We start from the raw sequence: 20,289 nt of genomic DNA, 5'->3' as shown, positions 1-20,289 counted from the left end.
GGAACTATTACAATAACAGGCATATTGTTATCAGATTTGTTCTTAATCATTCCCTTAATCAATATGTTAGCGTGATATTTTTGATATGAATGTGTATATTTATATTGGCTTTATTTGTGCAAATGCACCTATTTGTTCCTGTGTAGGTACGACAAATGCGAGGGTTGATAATGATAATGTAACAAAAGGTCTAAAGCTCAAGTTAACCAGAACATTTATTTAAAAAAAACTGTTTTTTCATAGTTACAAACGCGTGCAAGTGTTATTTAATTTTTTTTTTCAATCATCTTTTTGCGCCCTTTTGAATAAAAAAAAATTCAAATCACTGCATTATTAGAATGCTTAGATCTTCTGTACTTTATGGTTTTGAGCAAAAAATACTTAAAAGAAACTAATTCATCTAATTGTAATTTGCGATGATTAATTAGTCTTTTGTAGAAATTTAACTGAACAAGCAATTAATTAATCACTAATTAAGTTAATTAAGTTTTTATATAATATTTAATCGTAATTAAATTCTAATTAGAATACAAATTATACAAATTAAATTTCAGCTTTGACTCGATCAATCAACTAATTTTTTTTGGTTCTAGTCGGAATTTTTTTACGCATTTTTGCACAAAAAAACATTTAAGTTCCGTTTCTTTTAGCTTGTTAATAGAAGTAATAAAAATGTTTTTCAGTGACTTAATTTTAATTAATCACTCTTAATTAGAGTACTCTATGATGCAAGTGATTTTTTTCAGAATTCTTTTATCTTTCCTTGTAATTAAAATTATTTAATTAAATATACTTAAGTCACCACAGGTAAATAAAAAATACTATAATATTTATTTGTAGAAATTGTATAATTATAGTATATTATTCTAAATCTAAACAACGATAGGTACTTATATAAATCAAATTCTAATTAGCATACAAATTAAACTTGAGCTTTGACTCAATTAATCAACAAATTTTTTTTGTTCTAGTCGGAAATTTTTTCGAATTTTTGCACAAAAAACATTTAAGTTCCGTTTCTTTTAGCTTGTTAATAGAAGTAATAAAAATGTTTTTATTAGTCACCACAGGTAAATAAAAAATACTATAATATTTATTTATAGAAATTGTATAATTATAGTATATTATTCTGAATCTAAACAACGATAGGTCCTTATATAAAATTTTTACCTATTTTTTTGGACTTCTTTGCAACAAAAACTTAGGAATTAACATAAGAAATAAGACGAAAAAAATAATATTTTTTGCAGCGAGTTAATATTTAATTAGAAATTATTAGAAAAATTCCGAAAAAAATACATTTATAATAAAGAAAAAAAACTGTCATTTCTATGTGACTGGGTTTTATAGATACAGTAAAAATATACTTTTAGCAGACTCACCCTGTATAAGTATAAAAACGAAATTGTTAATAATTATTACCAAGATACGAATATTTTTTGGACTTCTTTGCACAAAACAAAACTTAGGAATTAACATAAGAAATAAGACAAAAGAAATAATATTTCTTGGAGCGAGTTATTATTAATTAGAAATTATTAGAAAAATTACGAAAAAAATACATCTATAATAAAGAAAAAAAACTCTCATTTCTATGTGACTGGGTTGTTGAGATACAGTAAAAATATACTTTTAGCAGACTCACCCTGTGTAAGTATAAAAACGAAATTATTAATAATTATTACCAAGATACGAATATTTTTTTGGACTTCTTTGCATAAAACAAAACTTAGGAATTAACATAAGAAATAAGACGAAAGAAATAATATTTCTTGCAGCGAGTTATTATTAATTAGAAATTATTAGAAAAATTCCGAAAAAAATACATTTATAATAAAGAAAAAAACTGTCATTTCTATGTGACTGGGTTTTTGAGATACAGTAAAAATATACTTTTAGCAGACTCACCTTGTGTAAGTATAAAAACGAAATTGTTAATAATTATTACCAAGATACGAACATTTTTTTGGACTTCTTTGTACAAAACAAAACTTAGGAATTAACATAAGAAATAAGACGAAAGAAATAATATTTCTTGCAGCGAGTTATTATTAATTGGAAATTATTAGAAAAATTCCGAAAAAAATACACTTATAATAAAGAAAAAAAAACTCTCATTTCTATGTGACTGGGTTTTTGAGATACAATAAAAATATACTTTTAGCAGGCTCACCCTGTATAAGTATAAAAACGAAATTGTTAATAATCATTACCAAGATACGAATAATTATATATTTTTTACAAAAATATTGAAAGGTCATTTATTCTTGAATGTTTGGCTTATTTAGTTATTAGTTATTACAAACAATATACGAATACATTTTTTTTCGAAATAATGAAAGAAAAGAGAAATTAGGAAACTGCAGTGAAAATTACGTTCCAGACTTTTCCCTACAAGAAATGTTTTTTTAAGAAAATTGATAACCAACCTTATGTATACCTTAAATTTTTGCATAAAATAATTATCATCAATTTTTTGTACTCTGTTTACACTCTGCTACAAATTTAATTTTTTTTTAAGTTTATTAGTTAATAACTGTGTCACTACTTTTTGCTGCTTTGGTGACTAATCAAGTAATCAAAATGTGTGCATACAGGTAGAATTTAAAAATAAGAGCAGTTAAATATAGACCGCTTATTGTAAACCGACTACGAATGAAATGTTTGTTTGAATATTTAAATCAAACTAAAATATTTGGATGTCATAGTTGGATCCATGCTTTTATTCTACGCAGGTCCTTATGGTAATTTTACTAAAAATAAATGTAAGTTTGTAAAACTGTTATCACAATATGTTGAGTGATGTATGTATTAATCTGTACTAATGTATAAACGTAAAAACATTACCTATCGGAGCCGAATTTCCCGGATTGTTACTTTCAACACAAACTAACGCCGAGAGAAATTCCATTTGGTTCGTAAAGTCTAAACAGTAGTCGTCTTTCGCAAAAATCACCGAAACCTCGTTGTACGTATAAACCAAATCATAATTCTCGGCAATAGTGAACGACTCTTGAGGTATTTCCGCAGGGAATTTGTCGCCAAAACACGTTTTTTTGGTCACACGACAAACGTTCTCGTAGGGCAATTGGACAGTTTGGTTCAGTTGAACACAATTTTTGGTGACATTGGAAATAAGCGAATCGTGCGGACAGCACTTCCTTATGCAATCGTCTCCAGGTGAGAGCTTAGCGAGATCATTTTTTGGCACTGAGATGCACACCAGCGCCGTTCTTGCACTTGGGTTGATACAAAACTCGTCAAATTGCGTCAACTGGCCGAAGAACGAATATTTTAGACTGTTTTCAATAATCGTAAAGTTGTCGATGTTCACAACAAAGGGCACTTTGCTCTTGCAAAAATCAGAAAGGGAACAGGTCGTTGTCTCACCTAATTCTTTGATATTTTGGCTCTGGGGGCTGTCAAAGCACCCCAGAACCGTGTGATTTACCACACTGTCCAAAAAATCGATGCAGTAAGACTCAGGGTCCAAAAGCACTTTGCGTTGCTCAAAATCGTACACGAGAGTGTTGTTGTCAAGTATCTGGATGTGTTCTTCCGGGATTGGGATGACGGTTTTGTTTTTGCAGTTTGTGGAAGACACCAAACAAACATTTTTGTAGTTAGTTGGAACGGTTTCATTGGCTTTGGCACATTGGCCGATTTCCGACGACAAAATCGAATCATTCGAACAACACTTCTTTAAACATTGTCTGTTTACAACTCCACTGATCACAAAACAAATACAAGTGAGAAACTGATAGATTAGGATCGTAGCGAAATTCATTGTGCGTTTAATGACGCCGATACTTACAAGTGACTGCTTAATCGTTCACTCATCAAAAGCTTTGTTCGAGCAACGTCGTTTGTTTACTTTATCACGAATATCACTAATATGCTATATCTAATCCTGAACAATTTTCTTATTTACTAACATTTCAGGTACTCAGCTATTAATTCCGCTGTTGGTTCGGCTAATATTAATTTGCGGCTTTATCTTCGGCATAATTAAAATCACTGGGAAAATATTTGTCTTGTTATTAACAATAATTGTTATTGTCTCTATTTTTGGGTAAAATCGACCTGTGCTAGAATTTTTTTCAAGAACTTTATTCCACATTTTTGAAACGCAATGTACAGTCGTACAAAGTGAAAATGAGGCTTCAATAAACATGACGTACTTTCAAGATACATTTCTTTAGGGAACGGTTTACAAAAAGTCTAATGAAAATTTAATTCATTGACAAATGTCAAGTTAATTAAATGAAAATGTTGTTTTTTTTTAATGAAAAATTTAACAAACCATTTTTTAAAGAAAATTATGATTTTTATTTTTTTATGATTTTTTAAGTTATTTTTTCAAAGTAAAATTAATTAATGTAATTTTTGTACGAAATAGGCTCTGTCTATTTTAAACTTTTTTTTAATTGTCTTATTTACTAACATTTGAGGTACACAGCAATTAATTCCGTTGTTGGTTTTGCTAATATTAATTTGTGGTTTTATCTTTGGCATAATTTGTCTTGTTTTTAACAATAATAATCGTTATTATCTTTATTTGTGGGTAAATTCGACCTGTACTAGAATTTTTTTCATGAACTTTATTCCACATTTTTGAAACGCAATGTACAGTCTAACAAGGTGAAAATGACGCCTCAATAAACTTGACGTAGTTTCAAGATAAATTTCGTTAGGAACCGGTTGTCAGAAAACGAAATAAAAATTTAATTCATTGACAAATGTTCAAGTTAATTAAATGAAAATGTTGGGTTTTTTAAGTCAAAAATTTAGCAAACCATTTCTTAAAGAAAAATAAATATGAATTAAAAACAAATTATTATTAACTTAGTATTTTTTCAAAGTAAAATTAGTTAATATAATTTTTGTGCGAAAGAGACTTTCTATTTTAAACTTTTTTTAAATTGTTTTATTTACTAACATTTCAGGTACTCAGCTATTAATTCCGCTGTTGGTTCGGCTAATATTAATTTGCGGCTTTATCTTCGGCATAATTAAGATCACTGGGAAAATATTTGTCTTGTTATTAACAATAATTGTTAATGTCTCTATTTTTGGGTAAAATCGACCTGTGCAAGAATTTTTTTCATGAATTTTGTGCCACATTTTTGAAACGCAATGTACAGTCGAACAAAATGAAAATGACGCCTCAAGAAACTTGACGTAGTTTCAAGATACATTTCTTTAGGGGCCGATGTAATGAAAATTTAATTCATTGATAAATCTCAAGTTAATTAAATGAAAATGTTTTTTTAATAAAAAATTTAACAAACCATTTTTTAAAGAAAATTATGCATTAAAAACAAGTCATTATTAAGTTAGTGTTTTTTTTAACTTTTTTTTTAAAGAAATATTAATTAATGTAATTTTTGTACGAAATAGTCTTTCTCTATTTTAAACTTTTTTTTAATTGTCTTATTTACTAACATTTGAGGTACACAGCAATTAATTCCGCTGTTGGTTTTGCTAATATTAATTTGCGGTTTTATCTTTGGCATAATTTGTCTTGTTTTTAACAATAATAATCGTTATTATCTCTATTTTTGGGTAAAATTGACCTGTGCTAGAATTTTTTTCATGAACTTTATTCCACATTTTTGAAACGCAATGTAGAGTCGAACAAAGTGAAAATGACGCCTCAATAAACATAACACAGTTTCAAGACAAATTTTGTTAGGAACTGGTTTACAGAAAGCGAAATGAAAATTTAATTCATTGACAAATGAATTAAATTAAAAAAAATTAATCAAATGAAAATGTTTTTTTTTCAATAAAAAATTTAATAAACCATTTCTTATAGAAAATTATGCAATGAATAACAAATAATTATTAACTTAGTTTTTTTTAACTTTAGGCTTTTTTTTAAACTTTTTTTTAATTTTCTTAACTAACGTTTCAGGTACTCAGTAATTAATTCCTCTGATGGTTTTGCTAATATTAATTCGCGGTTTTATCTTCGTCATAATTAAAATCACTGGAAAAATATTTATCTTGTTATTAACAATAATTGTTATTTTCTCTATTTTTGGGTAAAAAAAACAAAATCGAGCTGTGCAATAATTTTTTCTTGATTTTTATTCTACATTTTTGAAACGTAATGTACAGTCGAATAAAGTGAAAATGATGCCTCAATAAACTTGACGTACTTTCGATATACATTCTTTCAGGAGCCGCTTTACAGAAAGCGAAATGAAAGATTAATTCAGAATTAAATGAATTCTAAACAAGTTGCCACTTATTTTGCATTGACAAATGTCAAAATAATTAAATGAAAATGCTTATTTTTTTTAATGAAAAAATTAACAAACAAATTCTTAAACAAAATTTTCATTAATATTAACACGTCCTGTAGGCCGGCCCTAAGTTTACTAATAGTTTTGTAATTGTCGTTAAAACGAACCAAAATTATTTATTTAATTTAACCATAACAAATGAAGATTATTTGAATTTTTTTAGTTTTGCTACATAATTTATTTTTTAATAATTGTAATACTTCTACACTTTTACGAGTAATTAAATGAAAATGTTTAAGACCGGTTCATAGAAGCGTCATTAGTTTAATCCGCAATTAGATGTGTGATTAACTGATCACGTGACAAATGAAACCAATTTTATTGCACTATTCGCGTCGTTAACTTTTAACAATGAATTAAAATTTAATTAAGCTTTCTATAAACCGGCCCTTAGTTTTAAAATAGTTAAAAACCATTTTTTAAAGTAAAATTATGCATTAATACGATGAAATCGACAAAAGACAAATTATTATTAATGTAACATTTTGTTTTAATGAACATTGTTTTCCAAAATTAAACTAAGTAACATAATTTTTGTACGAAATAGGCTTTCTTTATTTGAAACTTGATTTTATGTAAAACAAAAATATTTTAAATAATTAATACAAATTAATAACTTACCTATTTCTATTTTCTGACTTCTTTAAAGTATTTTTTTAGGTTTGACATTGAAACAAATTAGATTTGCATTAGTTTATGTTAGATTTGTCAAAATATTATGTAGAAATTATAATTTTCAAACATTGATGAATAAAGATAAACATCTAAAATTGCTGATTTTACATGGTTATTCAATTTTTCTTAAAAAAATATTACATTTTCATTTACTTGACGTTCGCCAATGCAAAATAAATGGCAACTTAATTCAAATTAGCTTAGTTCTGAATTAAATTTTAATTTCGCTTTTTGTAAAGGGGTTCCTAAAGGAATTTATCTTGAATCTACGTCTAGAACTACAGCAGGGACTGATTTATTGCGGCGTCATTTTCACTTTGTGCGACTGTACAACACAGAAACCCTAATGAAATCGCATTTGCGTAATGTGAATTAGTTATTACGCAAATTAGGAATTAAGATTAAAAACAATATTATCAGTTCTAGGTAAATTGGGCACGTGTTAATTAGCCAAATCCCTTCTAATCATATCATTTGATTGTAACATAAACTAAATATAAATTTAAAAACATGCCACAAATACTTCCTATCTGATTATAATTTATCAATTTATTGGTGTAATAATTTGTTGCTTGTTGACTTGTATTAAATTTTTGTTAATTTTTTAATCAAATAATACTAGTTTATAAAATTTCACTATACAGGGTGATTCTTTTAGGGCCTACATTAGAAACTTTTTAGCTTCTAATATAGCTAGAGCTTTAAAATTTTGTATACGATACAAATCGATCATTCTGAATTCAACTGCATTATTTTCAAAATGGCTGAACTTATGGTACTACCAGAAATTGGCGCTAAATTTGAAATTTTAAATAGTAACCACACATTTTCATTGCATTTTTCAATTTACCTCCTCAAAATGAGTAAAATTTACCCAAGTTATTGGTACTTATCTGTCATAGTTTTTGACATTTTGTGTCAATTTTTTTATTAAATTTTTCATTTGCAGGGATTTATTTAAAATATCACAGCGCTGGAACCCTTGCGATAAGTGAATAATTTTTTTGCATTCGATAACCGAAGGTTCGAAAAGCCTTCGACAATTTTTAAAATTGTTATTGTCAAAAGTCAAGGCTAATATGATTTTTTCAAAATAGTTATCAAAAAACAGCTATGACTCAGTTTTCTCAAATAGAACAATCCTTGTTTCTTAATCGAAAGAACATCGACTTTTATGGTGACTTTTAGCAACATCTACTTTAGAACAAAATCACCCTGTATACTGTAAAATAGTGTAATTATATAAAAAAAAACATAATTGTGCTAACTGACCCTTTAGAGAAAACTTAATTCTCCACACTGCTCCAAAATCGATGGGATTTTTTAAATCTAATGAGCAAAACAAGGTAATAAAACGAAAAGTTTAAAAATAATTACCTCCTCTAAGCCAAACCGGAGTTACATGATCTCTCTCAAAATCCTCCTTCTTAAAACAAGCGCATGCGTAAAACTGGCCTGTGGTATCGAACTCTAAGCAAAAATCTTCACGTGGTAAGAGAACATTTTCGGCAAAAAGTGTTCCATAAAGTGATCCATCACTTTGGAGGAAAAAGTGTGATAGGAATACCTTATATTCACAGTTTACGTTTTGTTCAAATATAAATTGATTTTCAGTTTTGGTTTTGGAAGTATCTTCATAAAGCTCTAAACGTAATGGAAAATGAAAATTTTGCCAGTTAAAGTTGGACGTGCATTTTTTCGTCTCACTTAACACTTCGTAATTTTTGCAACATTTTGGTACTGTTAAGTGGTTATCTTCACTATTAGAGTCCACCACCAACACACATAAAGAAATATAAAACCAAAATAAATAGGCCATTGATAAATTTTTGATATACTTGTTCGCGGTGTAGTCACTAAACCAACTGATAAATGTATTAAGATCGATAGCAGAACCCACATAGTACATATTTCCAAATTATATAAAAATAAGTAGTGCTCAAAGTACAGTAAAACCTCTACAACCAAAAAAACTAAATTGCCAAGTAACTGACATAATGTATGTACTCAGTCGATGTTATACTGTAATCTCAAAAATGGGTTTTTCCCCGTATATATTTGTAAAACACAAATCTAATGATAATGAAATACCTAATAAAGATATTTATAATAAATGGGTTAGAAGTTTAGTAATTTAGTGATAACAAGTGAATAGGTGCACTTGAGGGCAAATTTCAAAACACATGTGGTATTTATTAATGAAATCACACTTTTTAATATATTGTGAAACACATCGATTACAGAAAGTACATGGATTTCAAAAAATTCGTAATTTTTATGCCTAGAGGAAAACAAATTCTGGAACGTTTTGAGAAGTATAACTTAGCTCCCATTTTTTTTTGATACTCATAACATATCGAATAACCTTATTAAAGAGGTGCTTTTATTATACGAGAAATTATGTCAATAAACTAAAAGCAAAATAACATCTATTACAAATAAATGCCAGTTGAAACTTCGTTAGTTTTAAAAAAATATTTGAGTGATTTTAAGATACTTACTAAATTATGACAGTGTAAATGATTTTCTCTATAGTTGAAGTCAGCTTTAATTTTTTTTAAATAACAATTTTTTAAAGAGGTAACAACTGAGATCTCTTTTTTAATGCTTTAGAGAGATTTTTTTTTTATCTATACACTCAGTGAATTAAGCAAATATTCGAGCTTCTTCGCAACGGTAATTAAGATAAAACATTTATATGCTCTTAACTAAATAAAAATTTGGGTTTTTTACTGTTTCAGTTTCGAAATTTTTATTTAAAAAATAATAGAAATATCATTATGAAAAACGATTGCAATGATTTGAAAAAAATAAAAATTAAGTTTTTTGCATTACAATTTGGGATAACATCACATTAAAGCATGTTAGAAACTCTATTGTTTGCGATATTTCTTTCTTTAGGGCAACTAGAAATATTTATTTTTTGACTGGCAATAAAACTTGAAACATCCTGTAGGTATGTAGTAAAAAGTGATTAATGGCGATTTGTTAATATTTTCTGGAAGAATATCTCACGGTAGCCTATTTTAAAAGCTATAATAAGGAAGAAAATATACAATCTAAAAGTGCGAAAACTATTTTTGTTTTTCAAATACAGGGTGACCCAGGGGTGCGTAATCGGTCTATAACTTTTTTGTTATGCGAAATATTACCATGCCGTTTTCACTATTGGATAGATCGACTTAAAGTCTACAAACTGAAAATATTTTTATTGTACACAGGGTATTGTATACAGGGTGGTGAACTAAAATTATATTTTTTTAAATGGAACACCCTATATATCTTTGCATGATTAGATTCTATGCAAGAAAATAATGTAACTTTATATAAACTATTATGGGTCTATCTCGTTTCGTTTCGGAATTATTCAACTTTTCGTTATCAAAAAGACCAATTTTTGAAAAATCGCTGCAAAGTCGCCTGTGAATATTTTTCGGCAAATTTGCAACATAAAAATTCAGAATACCTTGTAGTTTTAGAAAATAGTCGACTTTTACTTGAAACACGGAAATAATGTACAGAGTGTACCAAAACGCAAAAAGTTGAATAACTCATTTTCTTTAATGGAACACCCTGTATTTCTTTACACGTATCTATAGCATTTTTCATAAGCTTCCTAACGATATACGGTTTGTATAGCAAATTTACAATATTTCTTAAAGTGTTCAAAAAAATAATAATAAATAAAAATAAAAAATAATTTTATTTTTTATTTATTTTATTAATAATTCTTGATAAGTGAAATTCATTTATGTATCAGGTAATAATTAGATTACTTGTGTAATTAGTCATATTAGTACATGTCAAAAAATTAATTACTATTTGACTATCAGATTCTAGGCAACAAATTTTCTTGTAATAAAATATATTTTTTTGAACAATTTCGAAAAATATTTTAAATTTGCTATGCAAACCCTATACCGTTAGAAAGCTTATCAAAAATGCTTTCGATACATTTAATAAAATACAGGATGTGCCATTTGAAAAAAATGAGTTATTTAACTTTTTGCGTTTTGGCACACCCTGTATATTATCTGCGTGCTTTAACTAAAAGTTGTCGATTTACTAAAACTTCAAGGTATTCTGAATTTTTCTGTTGTAAATTTATCGGAAAATATTTATAAGCGACTTTGCAGTGATTTTTCAAAAATTGGTCTTTTTTATAACGAAAAGTTAAATAATTCCGAAACGAAAAGAGATAGACCCATAATAGTTTATATAAAGTTACATTATTTTTTTGCGTAAAATCCAATTATGCAAAAATATATAGGGTGTTGCATTTAAAAAAATATAACTTTGGTTCACCACACTGTATACAACACCTTGTGCATAATACAAATATTTTTAGTTTGTGGATTTTAAGTCGATCTATCGGATAATAAAAACGTCATGGCAATATTTCAAATAACAAAAAAAGTTATAGACCCATTACACACCGCTGGGTCACCCTGTATAAGTGTCATTATGTGTCCTTACTGATAATGTAAAAGTGTCACTTTATTGAATTAGGTACATAAAATAGGAACTTTTGCCTACTTTATGTGCCTGATCACTTGAAATACAAAAAAATCTAATATTTCAATTTCAATTTATTATTGTTAAAGTAAATTATTTATTTAGTTAAGAATTTTACTATTAGTATCCTTTTTGTTTTTTACAGATTCTTCTTACAACCCTCAGCGAGGAAACTCCTTGGCGCATGGCATTTTAAAAGGTAAGTCTTAGTAAATAATTGTTTTCTATTTATAGTTTTGTTTTGCTATAATTTAATTTAATACTCGTTTGAAAAAAAAATTAAATACTATTCGGAGCACGAATGGTTTTATGTGTTTCTACCTTTGACAATCAAACTTGAAACCTTATATTAGCTGTTTCAAAACAATGTTATTTTGCATTTTACCAAATTATATTTTTAAATAAGGTTGATAAAAATGTAAAATAATTGTTAATGGTTAAATTTCTATAAATTACATTACCTATTAATTTTTTGAAGCGCACAAATCATTTGTAACAGCTAATTTTGAAAAAAAATGCGACTTTGACGTTTTTATAGTTTTGAAACAGCTAATACATATGAACCAAAAGTAACACACAAAATTCATATTTTTTTAAGAATAATTTTTCAAAAAAAATCCTCGAACAGATCCATTTAATTTTTTGAAATGCTAGTACACAATTTTGTGATAAGTATAAAAAAATAAAACAAAAAAAATTCACAAAAGAAGAAAAAAAAATAAAAAAAATTATTCAAGTATGCCGAGTATTACACTTTATCTTTTCGTTCTTGCTTTATTTTATAAAAGATGCTTTTTTAAATATTTTTTGTGTTTGTAGGTGTTATATTAAGTGTTTTCATGCTAATTATACAAGAAAATATAAAAAACAATTACCCCTGATAACATAAGTCAAGAACACAAATATAAAGCCCAATATAGTTAATTGTCAATATTTTTTTTATTTTCTTAAATATTTTTTTATTTTTAAATTTTTTTTTCTTATTACCAGAAAGATAAAGATGTGTATTACCTGTTTCAAAACTGCAGAAATACCAAAGTCGCATTTTACCGAATTATTTTATTTTAATAAAGTCGATAAAAACGTAAAATAGTTATTAATGATTAGATCTCCTAATTTTTTTTGAAGTGCATGAATAATTTAAAACAACTAACTTTTAGAAAAAATTCAAGAATGGAATTCTATGCTTTTGAAACAGCTAATAGTATCTAAAACAGTGAACATAAATGGTTGGTTGTCATTTAAAAAAAAAATGACAATGATATAAATGTTGTGCGTTACTCTTAGTTCAGTCTGTACAATTAATTAAAAAACAAAATTATAGTTAATTTTAATTAAAAGGAAGGGTAGAAAAATTCCTAAAAAATTCAGATGCATAGAGAAAAATATAAAGTAAGTAAAAAACAAGCGCTGATTTCTATGCGTCTATTAATTTTTGAGGTATACCTCAAAATACGTTTAGCAAACTTACCCTGTAGGTATATACTATTTTATTAATTTTATTCGAATTATCTTCAATAGTAATTAATTAAAATTGTAAATCTACACCTTAAATTTGGCCAAAAATACATTCCATTGTGTTTCCATATTTTCGGATGGAGAGATTATTAGATAAAATGCTTTTCATTATGAAATCTTTATAAACATTACTAAAACTGGCATACACACTATGAACAATGGAGTAAAAAATAAAGTACTTAATTTATTACATAGTGTAATCTGCTATTACGTTTTAAGTATTCAGCAAAAGTATTCAGCAAAAAAAAACTCTGCTATGTTATTTCACAATATAAGGTTTATTTCTTTTGTCGATTAAATGATTTTTCTCTGATTTCCCGACTTAACAGTTGGTCACAACTTTACTATAGAAGATTTAATAAAATTTTAAACCATAGAAACGGACCTAAAACAGAAAACCTGCATAATGAATGATAATATTAAATAATTTTGATTTTATCAAATTATTTTTGTTCCTTTATTAGACTGAAGCGCATAAATCATTTGTAATAGCTAATTTTGTAAAAAAAATCGACTTTGGCATTTTTATAGTTTTGAAACAGTTAATACATATGAACCAAAAGTAACGCACAAAATTCATATTTTTTTAAGAATAATTTTTCAAAAAAAATCCTTGAACAGATCCATTTAATTTTTTTAAATGCTACATTTTGACACCATAATCACATTTCTGTTGTCTTCCAATTTTGAGTAATGACGTCAATTTTAATTTTTTTAAATGACAACTGACATTTTTTATTATCGTTAGATAGTACACAATTTTGTGATAAGTATAAAAAAATAAAACAAAAAAAATTCAAAAAAGAAGAAAAATAAAAATAAAAAAAATTATTCAAGTATGCCGAGTATTACACTTTATCTTTTCGTTCTTGCTTTATTTTATAAAAGATGCTTTTTTAAATATTTTTTGTGTTTGTAGGTGTTATATTAAGTGTTTTCATGCTAATTATACAAGAAAATATAAAAAACAATTACCCCTGATAACATAAGTCAAGAACACAAATATAAAGCCCAATATAGTTAATTGTCAATATTTTTTTTATTTTCTTAAATATTTTTTTATTTTTAAATTTTTTTTTCTTATTACCAGAAAGATAAAGATGTGTATTACCTGTTTCAAAACTGCAGAAATACCAAAGTCGCATTTTACCGAATTATTTTATTTTAATAAAGTCGATAAAAACGTAAAATAGTTATTAATGATTAGATCTCCTAATTTTTTTTGAAGTGCATGAATAATTTAAAACAACTAACTTTTAGAAAAAATTCAAGAATGGAATTCTATGCTTTTGAAACAGCTAATAGTATCTAAAACAGTGAACATAAATGGTTGGTTGTCATTTAAAAAAAAAATGACAATGATATAAATGTTGTGCGTTACTCTTAGTTCAGTCTGTACAATTAATTAAAAAACAAAATTATAGTTAATTTTAATTAAAAGGAAGGGTAGAAAAATTCCTAAAAAATTCAGATGCATAGAGAAAAATATAAAGTAAGTAAAAAACAAGCGCTGATTTCTATGCGTCTATTAATTTTTGAGGTATACCTCAAAATACGTTTAGCAAACTTACCCTGTAGGTATATACTATTTTATTAATTTTATTCGAATTATCTTCAATAGTAATTAATTAAAATTGTAAATCTACACCTTAAATTTGGCCAAAAATACATTCCATTGTGTTTCCATATTTTCGGATGGAGAGATTATTAGATAAAATGCTTTTCATTATGAAATCTTTATAAACATTACTAAAACTGGCATACACACTATGAACAATGGAGTAAAAAATAAAGTACTTAATTTATTACATAGTGTAATCTGCTATTACGTTTTAAGTATTCAGCAAAAAAAGCTCTGTTATGGTATTTCACAATATAAGGTTTATTTCTTTTGTCGATTAAATGATTTTTCTCTGATTTCCCGACTTAACAGTTGGTCACAACTTTACTATAGAAATTTTAATAAAATATTAAACCATAGAAACGGACCTAAAACAGAAAACCTGCGTAATGTATAATATTATTAAATAATTTTGATTGTATCTAATTATTATTGTTCCTTTATCAAAGTTGATCTATTTTCCGTTTTAGTTACAATTTCGTAGAAATAACGTTACAACAACGCCTTCTTTGAAATAAACATTTATAGGTGGGTCATAACGCATTAGGCTTATTAGATACAAGAAAACACGTTATTTTTGTCATTTTACGTTACACCTTCGGTGGGTGTATACTAAGTCAACACGCACCCTAATCAATTATTGTAGGCACGTTAATTAATAAAATTATCTGCTCACTGTTACAAAAATACAAAAACAAACACAACAAATTTACCTATAAAGTTAACAATTTTTGGCGGCTCCTCGGTGTTTGCCAGACATATCACAGCTGAAAAAATGTTCCCATCACCTTCATTAAACGTTTCAAGACAGTATTCGTCAATTCCATACACTGTCTTTTTTTCATCGACAAAAGGGGCATACAGTGAACCATTTAACTGGACGTAGAAATTATCGACCCAACTTGGGTCATCAAAATTTGGTATTAAACGAAAATGACCATAATCGCACTCCAAATTATGAAGCACATAAAAATCACTCTCGGTTATCGGTGTTAGTGTTGTGCCGTTGTAAATATCAAAGGTAAAAGTATAATTTGCATTTGTGCAACCGTCTGTCACTATTTCGTTGGGGCCACAACATTTTCTTACACAAGGTTTGATGTTACAGACGCATCCAAAAATGCTGTCACCTTCTGTGTAAAAATCTCTGGTTGTGTAGTTAATTCCATCTTTTTGTATCACCCCATTATTGTGTTCACCGTCTGTTATATTGACTGCAAAATTCTCAAGACATTTTTTTGTCTCGGTATTAGTTGAATTCACCACTTGCACTATCGTTAAAAATGAGCACATGAAAAACATTATGTTCGTGTAGCTTCCAGGATTTCCGTGCTCGTACTACATATGCATATCTTGACCACGTTACTGGAAAATATCGTTAACACTGTATACACACTCTCGCTAAAATTAGAAGAGAAAAGGTAAAAAATGTGCGCTGAATAAAAATGCAACTTTTCGCAAATATTATTATTAAATCGTGGTGTGGAGAATTTTGTTCAAAATATAAGAGATGAATGATTTGTTTGGCTAGAAAATTATTGTGATGAAGGATTCAAAAGTCAAGCGTTGAAAATTGTTTACAAATAGATGCAAGTGGAAAATATTATGCTATTTCCAGGCAAATAATAATTATTCCCAAAATCTGAGTTCCTATACTGGGAGAGCTGGGACAGTGAATGTCAATTTTCGAAATTTTGTATCATATACATCCCAACAAATTGGGATAAAAATCAGTGGTGTTACATTTCAAATTAGGCGCAAAATAAAATAAATTTGTCAAAAAATGTTTCCATTTTTCGTCGACTAACTGCGTTTAGAAATGGTTTAGACTGGCAGTCGTCAATTCACTGTTTTTCCTGATATGAACTCCAAATTTTAAAAGAGATTTCTTTGTAAGTATAAGAATTTTACGTCTAAACTCTTCATCATAAGCATTTTCCCTTAACTTTAAAAAATGGTAATCATCCATGAAAAAGAGAGAAATTGAACCTTTCCTTTCAAGTTTTACGTTTATTATTAACAAGCATTTGAAAAAGTAGATTGGCTAAATAATATTATGTACAAAATCTATGTGATTTGGGGAATTTGTCTATGCATTTTCAAAATATGTAGGCACTTGAACCCAAAATTGGGTCTAATTTTTAGGAAAGTTGAAAATGTCACTGCTTGACCGCCTTTAGCATCTACGTGAACTTTAGATTCTGTTTCAAATTATAAAGTTATTGGAATTCACGATTTTGTTACATTTTTCACACGAGAAGACCTTCAGTATCATTTTTTGGGAAAATTTAAAAAGACGACGGGAAATATGAAGGGTTCTTAATGACCAATTTTTGGCACGAGATGTTTAACTAAAAATTGAGACTGAAAGAAAAGCATTTTTAGCATTGAAGTATGTTTTAAGTTTTGTAATTAATATTAAAATAAATATCGAAAAATTTCAGAAATGTGAACATTAATATTTGTAGATATTCAATTATTTTCAATTATTTTTATTTTTTTTAAATAGTAATCCCAAAATTCCTACGTTTCTGGTTAAATTTGACGTAAAATTATGTCATTTTATGCATTTGACAAAAATTATGACCTTGAAATTATTTTCGACATAAACCTCTGACATAAATTACTAACAAAAATTTTAATAAAAAAGGATAGAAATATATACCTAATCCACATAATACAAAATTGGCTCGGTTTGACGTTTTTTTTGTCTTCTAGCATAGGAACTGTGAAGACTTAAAATTAAAAAATGTCACAAGCAAATTATAGAGACGTATTTAAAATTTTTAAAAATAAAATTTGCATGAAACAAGGTTTTACAATAAACCGGAAAGCGCTTATGTTTTACGATCAAGTGCTATTTCTGCAGCAAAAACTGTGAAAAAAGCAGGCAGAATTTCAGCATGTACTGTGAAAATTTCTCGGAAACCTTGCTAAATGTTGTGCAAAACAGTATCGCATCAAGTTTCCCTTCCAGAAAAGTAGTAAACTGTTTTCCATCTTTTTAAATAAAAGTCATAACTATCTATGATCTACCTATTAACCAAAATTTTGAAATGCAAAAATACTTTTTGGTTAGTTTTCAGAATAATACGATTAGATAATTACGCATGTTTGTATATGTAAGTATGTTCATACAAACTTCCATAATTTCAGGCTTCCCTTTATGTAACTAACACGCAAAGCCTGATTATTTACGACCTACATTTCATTTCCCTGATTTTCAATTTTAAAGATGAAACAATTTTTTCGTTTTCCGAGTACTTAAGCACGTTTTTGAAATAAAGGGACAGTTGTGCCTCTTTATCGTTTGATTTATTAGCGCATTTTGCAATCAAAAACGAAATTATTGCGCGAAAGATAACAAAAAATCGCTCAGTTGTGTTTGTTTTGCGTTTTTCAAGCATCTATAGTTTTAAACTCATTTATTTCGGAAGAGTATTGAAAATTGATAAACGTTTCGAACGCATAAACATTTGCTTCTGATAAGATTTTATTAAATTTTTAGCACATATTCAAACAGAAACACAATTATTCTGAGAAATTTCCACAAAAATAAGCTAAAATGTCATGTAATTTCTAATTTTACAAACTGAAAAGTTAATAATTGCTACACATTTTTAAAAAATTTAATTTTGTTTTTGCTTAATATAACGTTACTAATTGTTGATATTTGTTTTAAGATTACTTTTTATTTATTCTATCCTTCATCATACATTATCTTGATTAGTTAATAAAATTCTCTAATTTTTATAAAATTGTACTTGTATTATTTTCTTGAAATAGGGACTGGAAATTGTTGCAATACGTCATGTAGTTTTAAGAATCTCGTATGTTTTTTCTTTAGCTAAAATTTTTATAACTTCACTGCTTTATTCTTTGTCTGTTCATTTCAGAAAGTTATGTTTTATATGTTTTCTGGCAAACAATAATACGCAAAACCTAAAACTATTACACTTTTTAAAAGCTCTTGTATTTTAAATAATTCTTGTTTTATTTTCTGTTGAGGATTTAGATTACATTTACATTAGAGCTAGCAAATAAACTTTTTTCCAAAATATTTAAAATAGAAAATTATCGTAGAAGACAAAGAAAAATTTCAAATTTGTTGTGTGGTGTATGCTAATTTAGCATTTCCGGAGCTACTTAATATTGATAAATTAATTAATGTACAATAAAATTTATAATACAGGCGTGCTCGATTGCACCTACACTGTCCAAGATATCGAAATGAATCGAATGGCACTACAAATGTGAACTCAGAGTGCACGTTCTAAAATTATTTTGCCCTATACAGAGTGTTTCATTTTTACAGTGCAGGCTTTAACATAGTTTTTTTTTAATGGCACCCCCTGTATATTTGTACATAATTGAATGTGAACTTTTTAGGCTTTATAAATCAGTTTAGTTTTTGAAATTTTGCTTTAACCATTCAGAACTTATTTAATTTTTTCTACAATTTTGTGCGTCTGCAGGCACATGATTAAAAAATCGCAGTGCGCTTGGTTTTTGAGATATTGAGTTGGGATTTTGTCTGTGTGTAAACAACGGTCAGGGGTATCTTTCGGCGACAAGACTGTCCATTTGCATTGTGGCATTACCATGGTGTGACACTTTCATTTTGGTAAACTTTGAAAGACCATAATTTGATTTTTTTAAAAAGCATCATTTGTATTTTATTACTGAGTATTATTCAGCATCTCATTTCACATCTTTTTCACCTGTTAAATTTTTTTACAAAAGTTGATAGTTTCGGAGATAACTCGATTTTTCTGAAAAATGCACATAAAATCCCTTGGATACCAACGTAGTGTGCCATGTAAAACAATACATTCTGACATAACAATACCAGACTGGCGTTTTTTGTACGTGGCGTTTTGATTTTTTGTTGTGAAAATGAATTTTTCATTTAAATTGCATGCACATCTCATCGAGATATAAACTTTAATTTTGATAAGAAATCATTAAATAAAATTAAATAAAAAAACGATGGCACTACTAGAGAAAATATGCAAGAAAGAATTAAAAAAGCTTTTTGTAGTATTGATCATACCACATTATAAGCGGTAAATTTTTAAAAAGAATTGACCAATCTATTACTTTATTGCTTAAGAATGCCGTTATTTTAAACAGTTTTGTAACTGCAAGTAATATGTTATCGCTGTTGATTTGTTATACCTCGTTTTCTTATTTCCTTATTTCTCCATTGTAAATTTCTGTCATATTTATTTAATAATTTCTTGTCAAAATTTTATAAAAATTTATGTCTAGATGAGATTTCTAGGTATGCATTGTACGCGAAAATTTTTTTTCACAATAAAATCAAAACGTGACGTACCATAAATGCTGTTTTGACATTATAAAGTCAAAATGTATTGTTTTTCATAGCACGCTGCATTAGTATACAAGGATTTTGTGTGCATTTTAAAAAAAAACGAATTATCTCATTAACTATCAACTTTTGGAAAAAAACTAAAGAGGTAAAAAAGATGTAAAATGAGACGCTGAATATTAATTAGTAATAAAATGCAGGGGGTGCTATTTAAAAAAATCAAGTTATTGTCCTTCAAATTTTTCCAAAATAAATGTGTCGCAAGCATAGATAAAAAATGTAAAGTATTCAACAGCAAACGCAGAATTTTGTGCGAT

General features: G+C 27.4%; 2 protein-coding genes across 8 annotated transcripts in view; one reads left to right on the top strand and one right to left on the bottom strand.

Annotated features, from left to right (window-relative positions):
* The window catches only part of Prp8 (pre-mRNA processing factor 8), an 88,709-nt gene that overhangs the window by 52,750 nt on the left and 15,670 nt on the right, over window positions 1–20,289 (top strand). The window contains exon 25 of the mRNA XM_064356742.1: window positions 11,647–11,700. The gene's annotated coding sequence lies outside the window, so the exon portion shown is untranslated. The remainder of the gene's footprint in view (window positions 1–11,646; window positions 11,701–20,289) is intronic.
* Window positions 1–20,289, bottom strand: part of LOC655232 (G-protein coupled receptor Mth2) — a 60,085-nt gene that overhangs the window by 24,975 nt on the left and 14,821 nt on the right. The window contains exon 1 of one of the 7 annotated variants that reach the window (XM_015984685.2): window positions 15,354–15,963. The exons of 4 other annotated variants lie outside the window; for them this stretch is intronic. In XM_015984685.2, the coding sequence (XP_015840171.1) occupies window positions 15,354–15,942 (589 nt within the window). In that variant the 5' untranslated portion in view covers window positions 15,943–15,963. Of the gene's footprint in view, window positions 1–3,390; window positions 3,806–8,363; window positions 8,823–15,353; window positions 15,964–20,289 lie in introns of those variants that run through there. 2 more of the 7 variants (XM_064356758.1, XM_008192797.3) reach the window with 2 other exon arrangements.

Source organism: Tribolium castaneum, chromosome 1, assembly GCF_031307605.1.
Source record: "Tribolium castaneum strain GA2 chromosome 1, icTriCast1.1, whole genome shotgun sequence".
In the NCBI taxonomy this organism is placed as follows: Eukaryota; Metazoa; Arthropoda; class Insecta; order Coleoptera; family Tenebrionidae; genus Tribolium; species Tribolium castaneum.
This window is presented reverse-complemented; position numbering and strand designations above follow the sequence as displayed.